Source organism: Sinohyriopsis cumingii, chromosome 1 (assembly GCF_028554795.1).
Source record: "Sinohyriopsis cumingii isolate HCF-2022 chromosome 1, ASM2855479v2, whole genome shotgun sequence".
NCBI lineage: Eukaryota > Metazoa > Mollusca > Bivalvia > Unionida > Unionidae > Sinohyriopsis > Sinohyriopsis cumingii.
This window is the reverse complement of record NC_142961.1, coordinates 36,562,162-36,579,053: the sequence shown is the minus strand read 5'-3', so window position 1 is coordinate 36,579,053 and position 16,892 is coordinate 36,562,162. Positions and strand designations below refer to the sequence as shown.

At 38.2% G+C, this 16,892-nt stretch overlaps 1 protein-coding gene across 1 annotated transcript in view; it reads right to left on the bottom strand.

Moving 5' to 3' along the window:
• Positions 1 to 375: 375 nt before the first annotated feature.
• Positions 376 to 16,892, bottom strand: part of LOC149806709 (phospholipid phosphatase 1-like) — a 30,234-nt gene continuing 13,717 nt past the window's right edge. The window contains exons 2-6 of the mRNA XM_089956775.1: positions 6,471 to 6,622; positions 5,368 to 5,591; positions 4,638 to 4,758; positions 3,113 to 3,289; positions 376 to 1,278 (exon numbers count right to left, since the gene is read on the bottom strand). Of these exons, the coding sequence (XP_089812901.1) occupies positions 1,072 to 1,278; positions 3,113 to 3,289; positions 4,638 to 4,758; positions 5,368 to 5,591; positions 6,471 to 6,622 (881 nt within the window). The 3' untranslated portion in view covers positions 376 to 1,071. The remainder of the gene's footprint in view (positions 1,279 to 3,112; positions 3,290 to 4,637; positions 4,759 to 5,367; positions 5,592 to 6,470; positions 6,623 to 16,892) is intronic.

Sequence of the window (16,892 nt, the reverse complement as noted above, 5' to 3'; positions counted from 1 at the left end):
AATGTCTTGAGTTATATCTAGGAAGGTATATTTTTCAAAATGCACGAATGTCATCCACGCTTGAACAGACAGGTGCACGTACGAGTCTCCTTGATGATTATTTTTATTTTGTTTCCTTGAAATGTTGGAATTTTTGGAGTATACAATTTGGAGAAATATCGATGTTAGACACTATGGCAGAATAGGACATTTGTGACTCTCACCTGTCTGTCTGTGTGTCTGTCTCATTTCATCTGGTGCATGGATATGTATATGCTTGAATGAATGTGTGTTCGCATACGTATATTACATTACATAAACATACTTCTGGTTAAAAACGAGTATATAATGGTGCTAAGATAGAAAGATTGACTAATAGATAAAGACAAATATGAATATTTGTGAGTATCCATTTATTTTTGACTGAAGAGCATGTTCTTACAGACAGTCTCTTTTTTAAATCGTACTGTCTGCAGTTTTACATCCAATCACGTGGATCAATATTGATTTAAAAGGCGAACCAAAGTAATAGGACGGAATCTGTGAAATAATTGGATCTTTTAAACTTACATATTTGATGTAAGGAAAGTTAAACAGAGTTAAACTAATTTTATGAATGCTGTTCCAGATGAATTTGCTGGTGGAAATCAGAAAATTTTATATAAAGACCCCAGCAAATTTAAGAGGTTTTACAATGTGTCAGCATAAGCAAAGAAAAATTATGATGAAAGTAATTGCCTGTACCGTCCGATACTTGATGCTTCAATAGTAAAAAAGAAAAAGAAAAGCAAATACGTCTTTGGGCTTGTTAGTTATTCTGAATATAAATAAATAGTTCCATCTGCATTAATTACACTCCTTTATCTTTATGATAGCTAATGTAATTATTGCTTTGCTTAAGTTCCTCTGAATACATTAATATAATTAATTCACCAGGGATATCCCTTGATTGGATTAAGACTACTCTATCTCGAATAACGTCACTGCCTACACTAATTGAAACCGATTGCCAAGCAAAAAGGTCGCATTTGTAACGGACTCTATAACTGGTCCTATGCAATGTAAAATCAGTTATTTATATCCTTGTGTACATCACACAATCACATAATTAGAGGTCAATTTTTTCTGTTTGACTAGCAATGATGGTGTTCGTGTGTTGTCTGTACATTTTTCCTCTGCAAGTTGGAGTGGTATCTGACATTCTTTTGATGTAGGATTTGAGTTTTCTTCTATATCATCGTTACTGTAAATACTCTCACCATTCCGGTTGTTCAGATATTTGGTTCCAAGGGAATAGAACTGAAATAGAAAATACTAAATTTAAATAAATTGGAACCCCGCATAACGATATAACTTAGTCCATCTGAAATATGCAAAATGACTTTTATGACTGGAGACAAACCAGTTCAAAAGAAAGAAAGAAAGAAAGAAAGAAACAAAGAAGGAAAGAAGAAATAAAGAAACAAAAAATGAAGGAATGAAAGAAAGATAAATAACAAATAAATATCTTTAATTGCATTATCTGAAAAGTCATATCTTAGTTTCATAAATATTATATTTTATTTATACAAATTTATTGATATATTAAAAAATCATGACGCTCGTATAATCGAATAGAATCGAATGGAAGTCTACATAAAGCATAATTATCTTCGTTTTCATCTTTCAAGAAAGCTCACCCATGAACATTGTTTCTCATGGACATCTACATACAACAGAGGAAAAAAGGGTATGTTTTGCCAAATTCTAAAATCCAAATCTGGTGGCAGGCTATCTTGAAACTAGATACTATATTTTGCTGGATATTACATGAAGGTTATATGCACAAGATTAGTGTTGATTTTCGATATAAATATTATATGAAAAATATCATATATTTGTATTTCGAGTCCAAGATAACAGAAAGACTAATGTTTGAATGTAAATTGAAATTACCGAATAACTGGGTTCATGCTGGGTATGTCGTATTCGTTTCCCGAACCCTGCTAGAGGAGTCAATTTTTTAATTTATGGAAGCCCGAGAACAATTTGACTAAAGTAAGGCTGATTGGTTTTAAGTCATCATTCTCCACGAAAGGCATGCATTCTGATTTTGAATACAGGGCAATTGTAGCAACTCTTTCAAAGTTTCTAAATAAACTTGGAAGATATTGCGGTCTTAAAAAGGAAGACTCGGTGAAGAAAAAAACAACACTTGCAGATATTAGTTAGCAATCCTCATCTTTCTTATTCCGACGAAACTAAATTAAATTTATTAAGGACGTTGGCTGGCGTTATGTCACCATTCTCAGCCTGCATTCAAATAACGTGACTATTACATTATGAAATTACACTAGTATATCACAGTGCTATGAACTCTGGGAGAAATAAGACAAAATGATGATGTGATTGCGGCTTCTAATCTAATCTTTATAAAACTGCAATCAGGGAATTGTGATAACTGTGACAGAAAACGAGTACAGTCTAAGAATATAGTGAATCAATACTTGACGTAAGTCGTTTCGTTGACATCTTGTTGTAGAATCCTGGTGCAGGCTCATTCAGCTTTTCACAGAGATGCAATTCACAGAGCAGCTTGCAGTTTTCTCATTGTATTTGATAAGATTCTGATTTGATACTTATTTTAAAGACAACTGCTCATAGAGTTCTGTCGTTTACGATGTATTGCATGTGAGAAGCCTTAAATCGGGACAGGTAACTAAATAAGTCCAATTCAAATAAATACACACCAGATTGTCATATTTTCCGTTTTATTTTTTTCAGATTGCTTGGAAGCTAAACTATACATTAATATCAGTTTTGAAATAGTTAAATACGCAGACACTTTCCCGCCATCTTCTTCAGATTGACATGTTTTTAAATTGATTTTTGCTAGTCTAGAAATGGTCCTGAATGAAAAACACATTCAATTTTAAAATATTGATTAATGCGACTTTGCAAATATTTATAGATAAGCTGATCCGAGAAAGTTTTTAATTGTTTTGTATTTAGTTTTTAAAATTACTTAGTGCTAGTCTAAGATTATTTCACCTTCGTAAGCAACTAGTTTCATATATCTTCAACCCCTATAGGTAGGTTTATCCAAGATAATGACCTTTGCCATTTATATCATAAACTGTAAAAGGGTACTTACCACTGCACACGCCACAATGAATCCCAAGATGAGACCAGCAATGACGTCAGTGGAATGATGCATGTGGTCCGTGATCCGAGACGCCGAGCAAAGTAATGACAGAAGCATGAGAACAGCTTGGAATGTCGGCTTCAGGATGAGCGAGTAGGAGATGTTGAGTCGGATTTGGATGTATAGCTGAAATATTCAGGCAAGCATATGAAGAAGAAAAAAAACTGTTCTCGAGAGCATTAATAAAAATGTAAGGTCAAATATGATCACAATTAGTTATGTATGTAGCATCTTCGATAGCCAATGTTCTGATATGATAATCCGATCTACACCTTGGCGGATCAAACAGATATATTGGTGCTTTGTCCTATCGACATCTATTGGACTTTATGAGTTGCCTCCCGTAGTATGTAATGCCAACTAACCAATAGCGTGGTGCATTGTACATCGGCCGAAAATGGTGGAGGCAATAGGCCATAAAAAGGATACTTTTTAAGTTAGTCATTGAAAGTATAGCTAAGTTCCAAAAGGAAGCCATTAAAGGTGTACTTGAGTGAAAGATATTTCTCAAAACATGGACTGGCATCGAAAAAGTGCTTATTTATCAGTCCATTCAAGTTGTGTGCCGCCACCCCTGTCTCGATGATGTAGGAACAGTGTTCAAATTTGGACAACGTAATTTTGATTGGATGCAATGGCTTGCCACCGCATCCAATGTAATTCACAGACCCGAAGCTCAGAAATATCTGCTTATACGCCAAGGTGTAGACAGGGTTATTATATCGGAATGTTGGCTAGCGATAATGTGCATGTATTAAACTATCTATCATGTAGATTGTTTATATATGTTATTCTGCAAGTGTATATTTTCTGCGTAAGTTTTCCCAATTAGTTTAACATTGTAAGTATTAATTATTTCCTTTCGTCTATCTATCTGACTGTCCATCTTTTGCACTCTGCACGCCAGTCTTGTCAGTTTTATCCAGTCGTACAAAAGATACTATATGTGTGTGTGCGTGCGTGTGTTTATGTTTTGGAATCTTAACGTAACTTTATAAAAAAATTCAGTCATATCGCTATGATGTCTGCATTGTGGCAGTTTATAGTGATGTCTAACACTGGGGTATCATACCGTAGACAAGTTGCATCACGTCCCACCCATTTACATTATCCACATTATCCGGTCACCTGCCCAACCAGTCCTAATAATAAACTCCTAATGCTGAGCGCCAAGCGAGGTAGCTGTTAGTACCATTTTTGTAAAAAATTAATTTGTATGACTCGGCCGGGTTTCTGGCCCGCCACCTCCCGCGTCCGAGGCACATGGTCTAACCGCTTATATGTAAAACACGGAATATTTAAGGGTAAAAAGGCAGTCAAAATAACACCTATCTAGGTAAAAAAAGCAACAGCAATGCCATTCGAATATTTTGCTTCATATAAACCCACAAGTAAATATATTCCGTACTAAATTGTTAGTTAATTGAGATAAAGTATTAAAACCACTAATGAACGGCACAGAGTGTATACTCACCGCTAAATACATAGCTGTAAACATGGAAAACACCGCATGGCCGGACGGAAATGACTGACGACTGTTCCGCAGTGTAGCAGCTGAATGTTCTTTATTGGTGCAAGTGTAGTTAGTGATGTACCTTTGTCAGATATTGAAATAAAACGATTAACATTTAAATTGTGAATTATTTTTGTCAATGTCGTATATGATCATATCCAACTAAGAGTTTCTGTTGTTGTTCATGTTGTTTAAGGAAAATGTTTTCTTTGATGGAAACACATTCCCAAATCAAACATCATTAGCTGCATAACATTTAGTCAAAAGTAGAAGACAGACGCACATAGACACACATATTATATATATATATATATATATATATATATATATATATATATATATATATATATATATATATATATATATATATATATATATATATATATATATATATATATATAACATAATATAATAAAAGATAATGAAATATACGACAGGTGTGTCAGTTAGTTTTTGTTGATGTTTGCTTGTTTTGTGATAAGTAAAACACTACCACCGAATTGTTGTCATACAGCATGTCAATAAATTGAATTGAAAACGATCGAGCAATATGAATCAAGTGCTTATCTACGGTGACAAAATTTGAGCCAAGTTAAATTGTATGCGATTGTTACATATGATTGGTGGATAAAAATAATTCTGGCAGCAATCTGTCAGCGGACGTGTTATTCATTAAAATGAATGTACTTACCCTTGACTGCAGTCAATGAAAAGGACGTTCGGACGACACACATCGAAAAAGTTCGGTCGTAATCGACCAACAGCGTTTTTCAAGACCTCGTTAAAGAGTTGTGCAATGGCAAAGCCAAAGAGGAAGATGCCAAAGCCTTTCAGGCAGATGAGTGTGTCTGCACTTAGACATCTTTTCTTCTTGCTTTTCTTCTCTAATCTGTTCAATATCTCCACCATTAGAAGCTAATAAAGTAGAAACACTCTTGATTCTAATTTACCTTAAGCAATTAACGACTCCTCTCTCTCTGCTATGGGTGATTATTATTACGTCTTAAAATTTTCTCTGTACTTAAAAAGTATGAATGGTTACTGTATCAAGATCAATGGCATGAACACATATCGGCAATAAAGGCAAGCTGTAAAGAATAAATTTCTCATATTAACAAAACAATGTGCTTTCTTCGAGTAGGTAATATATATATATATATATATATATATATATATATATATATATATATATATATATATATATATATATATATATACGTTTGTGCGTGCGTTTCATTATCTTGTGCAATTGTGAAGCTGATCTTTAATTACCCTTGCGTGAGCGTGCAGATGATCTTTCATTATCTTTTGGAGTGTGTTGTTGATCCTTCATTACATTTGTGATAGTGTCGAGCTAATCTTTTAATCAGCTTATCTCTCTGAAGTGTGCATTTGAAATGTAGTATACACTTGAATGGTATGTGAATGGTGTGTATTTCGGCGACAGTGCACAGTGAGTAATAAGGCCTTGGTGATGAACCGTAAGTGAAATCTGTGTTCTGTTTACATGCTGCTCTGTTGACAGTCCAGCCTCTCAAAAAAATGCAGGTCAAACTTTGACAAGAACTTCACCATAAAGTCATTTTAGATTAACATATGATTTGTAATGATTGTCACACAGTGGAAAGGTCAGTATTGAGAAACAAATGTAGAGAACATATAGTAAAATTGACTGTGTTCTATGTCCGTATGCCAGGAGAGAACAGTTTCCGTCATGTCGCTCTATGCCAGAAGAGAGATGCGAAGAACGAGGATGCTGTGTAAGAAGTAAAAATGCAAATTAATAACAATTACCGTGATGGTCGTGATACCAAAAGCCATCCCAAAAATGAGAGCGTCTGAGATCGTGCTTGGCTTGTAGGGGTATTTGAGACTGGTATCATCACAGAAGAAACCTGCCTGGTACGGAGATCCCTTTAGGAAGAGGACGAGAAGAGGTATCCCAACTGAAATAATAATAATAATAATAATAATAGTAATAATAGCAATAGCAATAATAATAATAATAATAATAATAATAATAATAGTCGTAGTCGTCGCCATAATCATCATCACAACTGGTCTAATCTGGTGCTCTCGGCTGATCCCTCTACGCAATATCATCGGGGATGATTAACCCCTGGCAGGCCTAACCATTGTTCTAAGGCTGAAGGAGGAGGAAAAATTGCTAGCTGCATCAGACCACACACTATATAATATGGAAACTAACAAGAATCATGCCGCATCGCTCTTCACGCGGCATACCAAGGAGCTCATCCCTGTTAGACAACAAGACATGTTACTGAAAGAAATCTCACTCCTACCTGAAGCATCAGATGACTTCCTCACCCAGAATTCTTCTCAAGGAAGCAGTGTATACGTTTATATATCAAATGAAACAAATGATCAAAGGATAAAAAGATAGAAATTAGCTAGAGACGAGTATAACTCTCTCCTGAGAGACTTCTACCAAGCATCACTAATCACAGTAAAGTAACATTAACATTAGAAAGGTATACTGGCAAATATCTACTATCATCAACAGACCTTGAATGCAGGGCCTGCCTTAAGCCGATTGGACCGATTTTGCCCAATCGAGTCCTGCGCTCATAGGGGCCCCGCGCGTTAGTAATTTAAAAAATATATATAGATATCGAGAGAAAGTAATTTTAAAGCGATAGAAGAAACTTTTAAGGTCAATTTATTATAAAACTTGCTTAAACGTTTATTTTCAGATGCTGTGCTCACAGGGAGCTCGGCGCATAAATTCAGATGGCACCGCCAAATGTTCTAAATCAGGCCGCGAGTTTGCTAAGGTCGATGGTGCGTACATGGATGAGAAAAAGTTGGAGAAAAAAAAAATTGCCGACGTAAGAAGAGACATAATTAGAAGTAAGCGAAAGTAGAACTGAAAGACATAATGAAAGAGGCCACAATTTTCTTTACTAAGCCTCTGGCAAAAGAATCGGACCAAACAAGAAACACGAATGAAGACCAAATAGACAGTTGAACTCAATGTCAGAAAATGTGCCGAGCATGACAACAAAATAATAGTCAGATGAATTTGAAAATCACACTTTAGAAGAAAGCGATTCAATACAAAACTATGGATAACAATTCCTGAAAATAAAACTCAAAATAATGTGCAAATGATTAGAAATGACTCTTAAAATCGTTAAATAAAAACCGCACTTCAACTGCTTAGAATCGGAAATCAGACAAACAGCGAAATAAAGACTTCAGTGAGATGACAGACGTAACTAATGTAAATAATTTCATGTACGCAGGCCATCATTATTGCGTGTGAATGAGGGGGTGATATATTAATAATCTAACAAGAAGAAACCGGAAAGAACAAGCATGAAAGATGTAAATGAAAAGTGATACGGAAAAGAAAAGAAAAACAAAGCATTAACGTGAATAAGCCTCACATACACGGAGAATCCATACGTTTCGCAAAATATGTAAAGCCAGACGAAGGACATGACGTACCTGTCACAGGAAAAGCATGAAACTACAGACAAAATGTAAAAGAAATTTTGCAGAAGCAAATGGTGAACGACTGGAATAAGCACATATGCATAATGTTTATCCTTGGAAAGTGAAAAGATCAGATAGAGACAAAGACACGTGCAATGACAGAAGGATTTTGGAGCACCATACATAACATTTTGCTAAGTTAGGGAGCAGCACATGTTTTAGTAGAACCCGTGATTCTTAGATGCGCCGGTGGAGGTGGAATAAGGGTGGGTCTAGGCAGGCCTCTTGCGGTCATTATAGAGTGGAAGACTATCACCAGTACACCCATTACAAACCTCTGGGGCCTATGTGATACCGTCAGTGAGTATATATTTGGGGCTAATCGGATGCTATCGTTGTTTGAAGCTGGAAGACTGGTGCCGGTATTTGCTAATTTCTACGAGATACCTCTGGATGGGCATAGGATACCTAACAGTACTCTCCACGCAAGACGGTCCCGTCGGAGGTACTTTTCAAAGTAATGGAAACATTTATACATATTGGAACGAAATAAGGCGGCTAAGGATAACTAAAAAAACCCAGCCACGTCAGGTACCAAGTGATCAACAACACGCCAAGCCAGACAGCCAAACCTAGCCTCCACCAGGCAACCAACACCATCATCTTGGCGACAAAAGTCTACACCTGTCACAAGGCAGCCATCAATACTATCCAAAGCGGCTAAATGCCGATCCATGCGGACAGTCGCCATAAAAGCAAAGGTATCTCACTCTGTCCCTGCCAGACTATTCCCTTCGCTCGCTCTTGTACACAAGAGTATCGTTCAAGAAAGGATAAAGTCATCGTCAGTATCAAGCCATGATACCATGAGGTCACTTTCTCCCGAAGTTGACCTGTCTGGCTGACTCAGGACCATGACCCCCGAATTGATCAACATCCTTTTACATGAGATCGGAAAGAAGAGCGTCTCGAAATGAGATCGGAAAGAAATACGTCTACCCCGTGGACGTAGTTCTTGACCTAGGCTACCAACTTGCGCAAGGTATAATGCAATTCATGTCCACAATCGATATGTACCTCAGATATGACGCCGTGGGCGCGTTTGACGCGGAATCCAAACACCAATAAAGAGGTCATCTCCGGCTTCATTCGCTATAGCTTCGTCTATGTCACAAAGCCGGGTGAGTTTTTGATCTTCGGGTCGCTGCTGTGTGTCCACCTGCTATTAACAGTTTGCACTTCAATCTGACCGATCAGGGCGGCCTCCTGCTGAGCATATTAGTCGACATGCTCACCATTTACCAGTACATCCATGACGGCCCCACGCTTGGTTCATATATCAGAATTGGTAGTCCGACGACATCAGTCACAAATGCTGTAAGCCTTAGGCGCGCGATTGCGTACACGTGGTGGGCTCTGAACGACTGACATCCAGAGTGCGTTTTAAGACGGGCTTGGTGACATCTTCCAAACGTCGGCAGCGGAGCTCTCAAGGTGCTGAAAAGAACAGCGTCCCCGACGACCAAGGCCGTAGCCTTGTGCTCCTTCAACGCTATCAAGACAACCGCTCTCAAGGAAGAGCTTATGGCTCTCACTTCCTAGGGTGGTAAAATGGCTGTGGTTAAGATGACTGCAGCCATGCCTGAGCGCCAAAGTGGGCTTTTAGCTAATTTAACCATGGTTTTGGACCTATGCTGATCTACTTGTTAGAGTTGACCTTGGGCAATTAGATACAATGACTTCCTTGCAGGACGTGCCCTTGATATGTGGGTGCCAATGTTGTGCTAATACAGAATGCGCGATCTGTAATACTATACCTACGAGATCAGCAATCCAGGACATCACAACCTACTTTCTTTCCGCTTAAGCCTACCTCGAGGTTGTAGGTAGGATCTCAAAGGCTATTGACGATAGCGACTACGCCAAATTAGACAAGATCTCACTCATCAACAATGGGATCATGTCTCTATTTGATAGCATCAGGTACCTTATTGGAAACCACAAGACGTTTGTCTTTTTCGGTCACTTAGACGTCGCAACAGCCATCCTTGTCTTGGCCCTCTACATGGACGACCACGCTCACAAGGCAAAGTCGATGATCATGTTTGCAAAGGACTCCACAGAGAAAATACCAACGACGCTCCTTACAATATAATAGTCATAGCGAAGCAACCTATGGAAACAAATCTCTGATCCCCTCATAATTTCATTCCGCAGCTAATTTTCCCGGAGGATTATCTCTCATCAGAGGATCTACGCACTTCGGCACGTCTTCTTAGCTCTCCAACGCTCGACGCAGGAGAATGATCAGGCACGTAAAACAATGGTGATCGAAAATCTTGGCGTCACAGAAGTGATCCGAAGCCTAAACGGCTACCCGGAGCCAACCGAGAAAACCTTTATGGGCTACGCAACCAAAATGGTGTTTCGCGTCTACCGTCCACCGGTAAAGCGGTAAAGGTTGCAAGGCGTAAAATGCAACACATTCGCTGTGTCCCTGAAGGCATACAAAAAGAAGGTCCATCTTTTCGCTGCTAAGTGTCCTTCATCCCCTGCTGATTGCCGGTCGGAGCTTTATGGTCACCGGGCTTCACAGAAAGCTATGTGAGGCTCCGTGGGCCGCCGGTCAGAGAAATGTCGAAACCTCATATTCGCACAGTGGTGGTGGCAAGTACGCTGTCTAACTTTGATATTAATCGGTTGTCCAGACTGTTTGAAGCACTTCACAGGTCCAGAAATGCGAGACGATATGTAGAGCCTGACAGGGCGCAGCGGACACGCGACGTTGGCATCGTTAACATTTCTGACAACCGTGGAACTCATTTGGTGGTGTTCAGGGCTTCGACTTACTCCAAGCTCCGCTTTGATTCGTATGGTGTCACGACACCTCCAGAGCTCGTTGTATTCTTGGGCGACCCATGGATTCTTCCGCTCTCTTATTCAACTCTATATTGACACGCATCAGTCTAAACTCTGAAAGCTCTGAATTGCGATCCAACGCCTGGAACACTATTGGATGCGACGATGTCGCTCCCCCAATATTTTGTACAGAATCATAACGGCTGAGATCGTGCCTGCGCAGTTTGAAAATAAGACACCCCCAAACACATCCCCCAAAAAACAACAAAGCAACAAAATCCCAGTCTTAGACCGGGTGATAGTCCTGCTTAATATTTTCATTTCATAGCAGATAACGACCATCATGGAATCACTTTCACCTGCATCCAATAGATTGTGTGGACACCTTCAGAGGCGGGTTCATCAATAACTATTTTAACTTCCTGAGACCTTTGCGGCTGTGGTCACATTGTAATTTAGGCCGTACCCCTTAACTCCTTCAGGGTCACGATAGACCCCAACCCACATGCACGTAGTGTTGTATATGCTGTTAGACAGTAGACCTCTGCACAGGTATCTACACATACACGTCAGATTTTATATAAATCAGGATTATACTGCATTCCTAATTTATAGTTTAGGCAAATTTGCATGCTTATTCATCTAAAAAAAAAAATGCAATCAAAGGAATTAACTCGTATGCGCCATATTTCTAATATGCCGGTATTCATTAGAAAGAGGATAATTATAATGATGCAAGTAGACCACAACATTTGGGATTGAAGGCCTTATCCATCCTTATGCTCAAGGCACTAGATCAGAAGCCTGACATGCTGCTGAATGATTCGTGTAAAACAAGCCGGCTGTGGTCATAAGCACCATGCCAACAGACATCTTCTGCCACTCCCAGAACAGTGAGGTGTTACCAAGAATATGACCAAAGTCGAGCTGGTGGTTGCCTAAAGCAACCGCATAGGCGCCTCCGACATGAATGTCGGAAACCTGAACGCTTTCGGCGTCTGATTTCAACGCTGTTCACCCGCCGACCAGATTAGAGGCCACAGGTAACCTCTTCGTCTTCCAGGTCTTTGACAGACTGCTCTAAGGCTGCATTCCGTTCGATAAGCCACATGTCTAGGAGGCTGCCATGCGGATCCTCAGAAACGTGGTTGAACGCGCTCAACCCGAAAATTCTGCCACAAAACGGTACGTTGTCCGCCAGAACATACACGTAACAATTTACACCAACGATAAAGAAGCGGTGGTAAACAATATGTCAGTGCCAAATGTGTGCCGATGACAAGGATTTGGCTCGAAAACTACACCTTGATGACATGGTCGTGCGGCTTGGTGAAATGGTTGAAAAACAGTATGTTGACGAGCAAGTCACCCTCTGGATGACAAGGCGGATGACAAATTAACCGGTCCCTTGGATATGGTCTTAAATAAAATGATATCCATAGCAGATCTAATAGCCCCTCAAGACGCGGAGACAAAAAACATATCTTGACCATTCCAACAACAATAAGGGTGCACCCATGAAAGGCCCTTTGAACATGAATGCAGAGTAATCGTGGCATTAAGATTATGAACGCTAAATTCAGTAATTTAGGACACCGGCACATATTACAAAATAAAATAAATTAAGTACAGCGTGCGTTACGGTGTACAGAAATTACGAGTTTTCAAAAATCGTCTCAGAGGCAAAGCAGAATTGATATAGATGTCATAATTAATACATTATTATCACTCATGAGGGATACATATTTTTCCACACACGGATAAAAATAATTTACTTCAATAAGGTATTTCTTTCTTAAATGGTCGTAAGCTGGACAAACACAAACGAAATGTAATTGATCTTCTAATAAATAAACATTAATTTCTTTCCGGCTTAAGTCACAGTACCCTATTATTTCTCTCAATCCTAGTATGTCTACCTGGTCTTTACTTCAGCATATGCGCTGAGCACCTGAATTTATCAAGTAGCGTTCCTAATTAAAAAATATAGTAATCCAAAAGATATATATTTTCTGGTTCTAATTCAGTTTTATACAATCTTTTTTACATTCATTTATGTTAATTATGTTAATTGTAAATATCACTTTGCCAGTTTTGGAAAGCCGAATCCTCAGATCTTTGCGAAATAGCTGGGAATCATTCGTTCGCTTCCAACACTTGGATTTAGCCTCACATACACAAAACCGAAGAACATGTCAATACTAGTCATTATCAGCGACAAGGGTTTTCTGATCGAAATTAATCAGAAATATACAAACTGAGAGAGAGAGAGAGAGAGAGAGAGAGAGAGAGAGAGAGAGAGAGAGAGGTATGGAGTACTTTACAGAACTTGACACACAATACGTAATTTTTGAATTCATTTGCCAAATCATGTCATCAATCACGTGTCTCCTTCCGCATCGTGCACCAATTTTTTCTCATTGCTAAAAGAGTTGTGGTGGACGAAAACGTTCTGTACTCATTTTGGCTTTAACAAGAAAAATACTCAAGAAAAGACAAACACGAAACAAACATCCCGAGGTACATTCCCCTCTGCTCTCTCCGTTAAATATTGACCATTTTCTTGTTTCTTGACCGTGAATAGAGTGGGTTTGTCTTCTGACATCACTGGTTTTCGTCGTAATATACGTATTTAGATCTGTTTTTGTCTATTTGGTGTTTATTTTCCGCAATGACCTCTTGTGCTTTGTTAATAAAATCGAGGTCAGTCTTCAGCAGTATTAAATTCCAGTTCTAACTACAAATTTGTCTGAATAGTCATTTACACTCGAAACCAGTCCACATTTTCAGTCTTTGGTGGTGTATGCTTGAATCGCGACTAGAATAATAAATGCATGTAGTCAAAATAAATATGCTCCCTAGTTTGAAACACTAGCTGGGCATAGTTGCAGCTGTAGAATTAAAACTGTTATGACCCATGAACTGGGACTGAAATGCGTAGCTCAAAACATATAATTTTGTATCAAATAGATCTTTTGAAACATTCATTCCAAATGCCATTCCATATTGCACGAATGCACAGGGCGCAGTGTCACGGAATGGTGTAAATGTTGTTAATTAAATACATGTACTCGGGTTTCGTTTCTTTTCTCTGTACAACGATAACCGAGGGTGATTATAATATGGTCTATGTATTTCGAAATCGTGAGTACGATTCGTCCTATGCCACACGTGCAAGGTGCTTTCGATAAGGAATAACGAAAATTCTAAAGGTATAAATACGTTACTACATGTAAAGGACCTTTACAATACTAATGGTTTTGTCAGCAAGCGGCCTGCTTAAAGGATTCGCACAACTCCAGCTGTAGGGGTAGGTAATTTTTTGGTTTTAAGTGATAACTAGTGTAGTACCATATTTACCTTTGCATGTTTGTTATAGTTTTCTTTACATACCATAATGCGTGCATTTTTTATTCTTGTTGCGACGTAGTGCAGGATTTGTATTGGTAATGTAAAGTTACATTTTTTTAAAAAAAAGTTGTTTACTATTGTCTTATCGAGCAGGGTTAGGTTTACTATTGAACCTCTGTTTTGTAATTGCCATAATAATATAATCTTTATAATTTACCATGTATAACGTCCTTACGTTATGTCTGTATCAAGTTTAGTACACTGTATCGGGTATATTTTCAGCTGAGTTTTTGATGGTAGGAATATCCGGGGTGTCCGGTGTTGTCAGAGTGTAGAAACGTCCGTGTGTCCGGAGCGTTTAAGGTGCCGGAGCGTCTAATGTCTAGCGTCCGGAATGTCAAGAGTGACTAAGGTGACCCAGCTGTAGAGCCGTCAAAGGACAGGGGGTCCGGAGGGTCTAATATTTCAAGTGTCCGGAGGGTCTAATATTTCAAGTGATCATAGTATTCCGAGGGTCCGGAGTCTATATTGGTTGTGAAATTGATTCGGAGGAGCTGTGGAGCGAATATGGTGCACGGGTGACGGAGTGCATCTCCACACATGTATTTTTAGCTGTATGCTAATTTTGGGTTAGTAAGACCCAGTGTATTATTCAGGACTGGAAGGATAGATTGTATATCCGTTCTTGTTTAGTGACATAATTTCGCTACCTGAGCGAATAAATTTTTTACTATGTGTAAAGACTTACATCGTTTACTATTTGAGTGAACTATATTCATATTTCCATTATTGAATCATTTGTGAAATCATTTATCCTGTGTTTTAGGGTTACTGAACTAAATTTGTTTGTATATTTTTCCCATCTTTGAAACTTTGCGTTTTTTGTTAAATAGATCCAATATTTGGATTATAAATACGCACACATCTTCATAATCCACTACTCATATAAATCGCCACATTAAACCATATATCTGTGTCGTCAAAACGTGTTCTGTTGTTAATCCGAAATATCCCACCAGGTTATCTTGTTACACGCAGCAAATGCCAGGTAGAAAACTAAAAGATGAAGAAGTGATACAAAAATCTTGGTTTCTCGCAACAAAAAACCATTGATATATTTTCTGTAATATTTCCCCCATTTCCTCACTACTAGTAAATAAATCACCTGATGAAGGTTAAACTGAAGACATAGTTTACGGTGATGATCTATTGTAATTATCAACATCAAAGGTTCTTACAGGTAACTTAATTTTGTAAAAATCGTACTGGCTTGCGCGTATGTTTTGATACATCATGTCAAACTCGCTCAGATCGTTTGCCTTTGGGATGGGGTCCGAAGGGTAGTAGCTAGTTTATGGCGCGTATTTATCCTCAGCTCTTTCTTACTGATTTTTTTTCCCTTCCATTAAATGGTAAAGGTTTCCTCTCACATTAGGATTGTTAATGTATCATAACAGATTATGTAGGCCGATTAACTAACTATAACAGTCCATCGTTGTCTATACACATGGCCTCAGATCACAATTATTCATCCACTCTTGAGGCTGACCAGTCAAGACGATATTTTAAAAAAAAATAGTGTCTTAATTGCACAATATGTTTACGACTGACTTATGTGGTCAAGTTACTTATTTAAATAATCATCAAGTTACTTATTTAAATAATCATCAAGTTACTTATTTAAATCATCAATGGTTTCACCCGATGCTATATCAAATTACACAGAAAGTCAGCTTGTCGTTGAATGAAAACTGTAGAATGTAAAATGATGTTTTCTGGTTCACAACAACGCCTCTTGGTTGCTCTTCTACGTCTTTTTTTTACATTAGTAATACACAAAAACGAGCCGGTGAACTTATGATGCAAAACGCAATAGTGGTCTATCAGTTGTGGTAAAAGTGGAATAGTGTTCAATGCTTATGCATGTAATCGAAGAATCATGTTACGTGCTCATTTGTTTTGCTGTTTATTCTTCGGTTTTCCAGGCGTCAATTAAAAAGAAACAGTCTGAAAGGAAATATATGTACGCACTTGTGTTCAAAAGACAACCGCAGCATTATGTTTTGTTTATGTGGAATGTAAAGTTAGAGTACCAGCCCTGTATGTATGTATGTATGTATGTACGTACGTACGTGTGTGTGTGTGTGTGCGTGCGTGTCTGTGTGTGTGTGTTTTAAATTTCAAGGAAAAGTCCTGGTCAACTGAAGCAACGAGTACATTTTTCTCAAAATATTGACGTCACACATATGACAAAATATTCCAATATTTTCTTGACATCGTATATTCCTTCAGTTTAGGATCTTTTTTCAGGTGAATCAGCTCTTTCATTCTTAAAGAGGGAATGTATTTTCCAAGACAATTTAGGTTTTCTTTTGCCCGATGGTACACATATTTTTAATTAATTTTTTTTAATTCAAGACACTCTATATTCTTCATTCTATTATTATGCCTACTTTGAGGAAAACTTAAATGCACATCTCTTCTGTACGTCGTCAATAACCGTTTATCAGTCCATTATCAAAAATCCCTAATTCCACTAAATCAAAT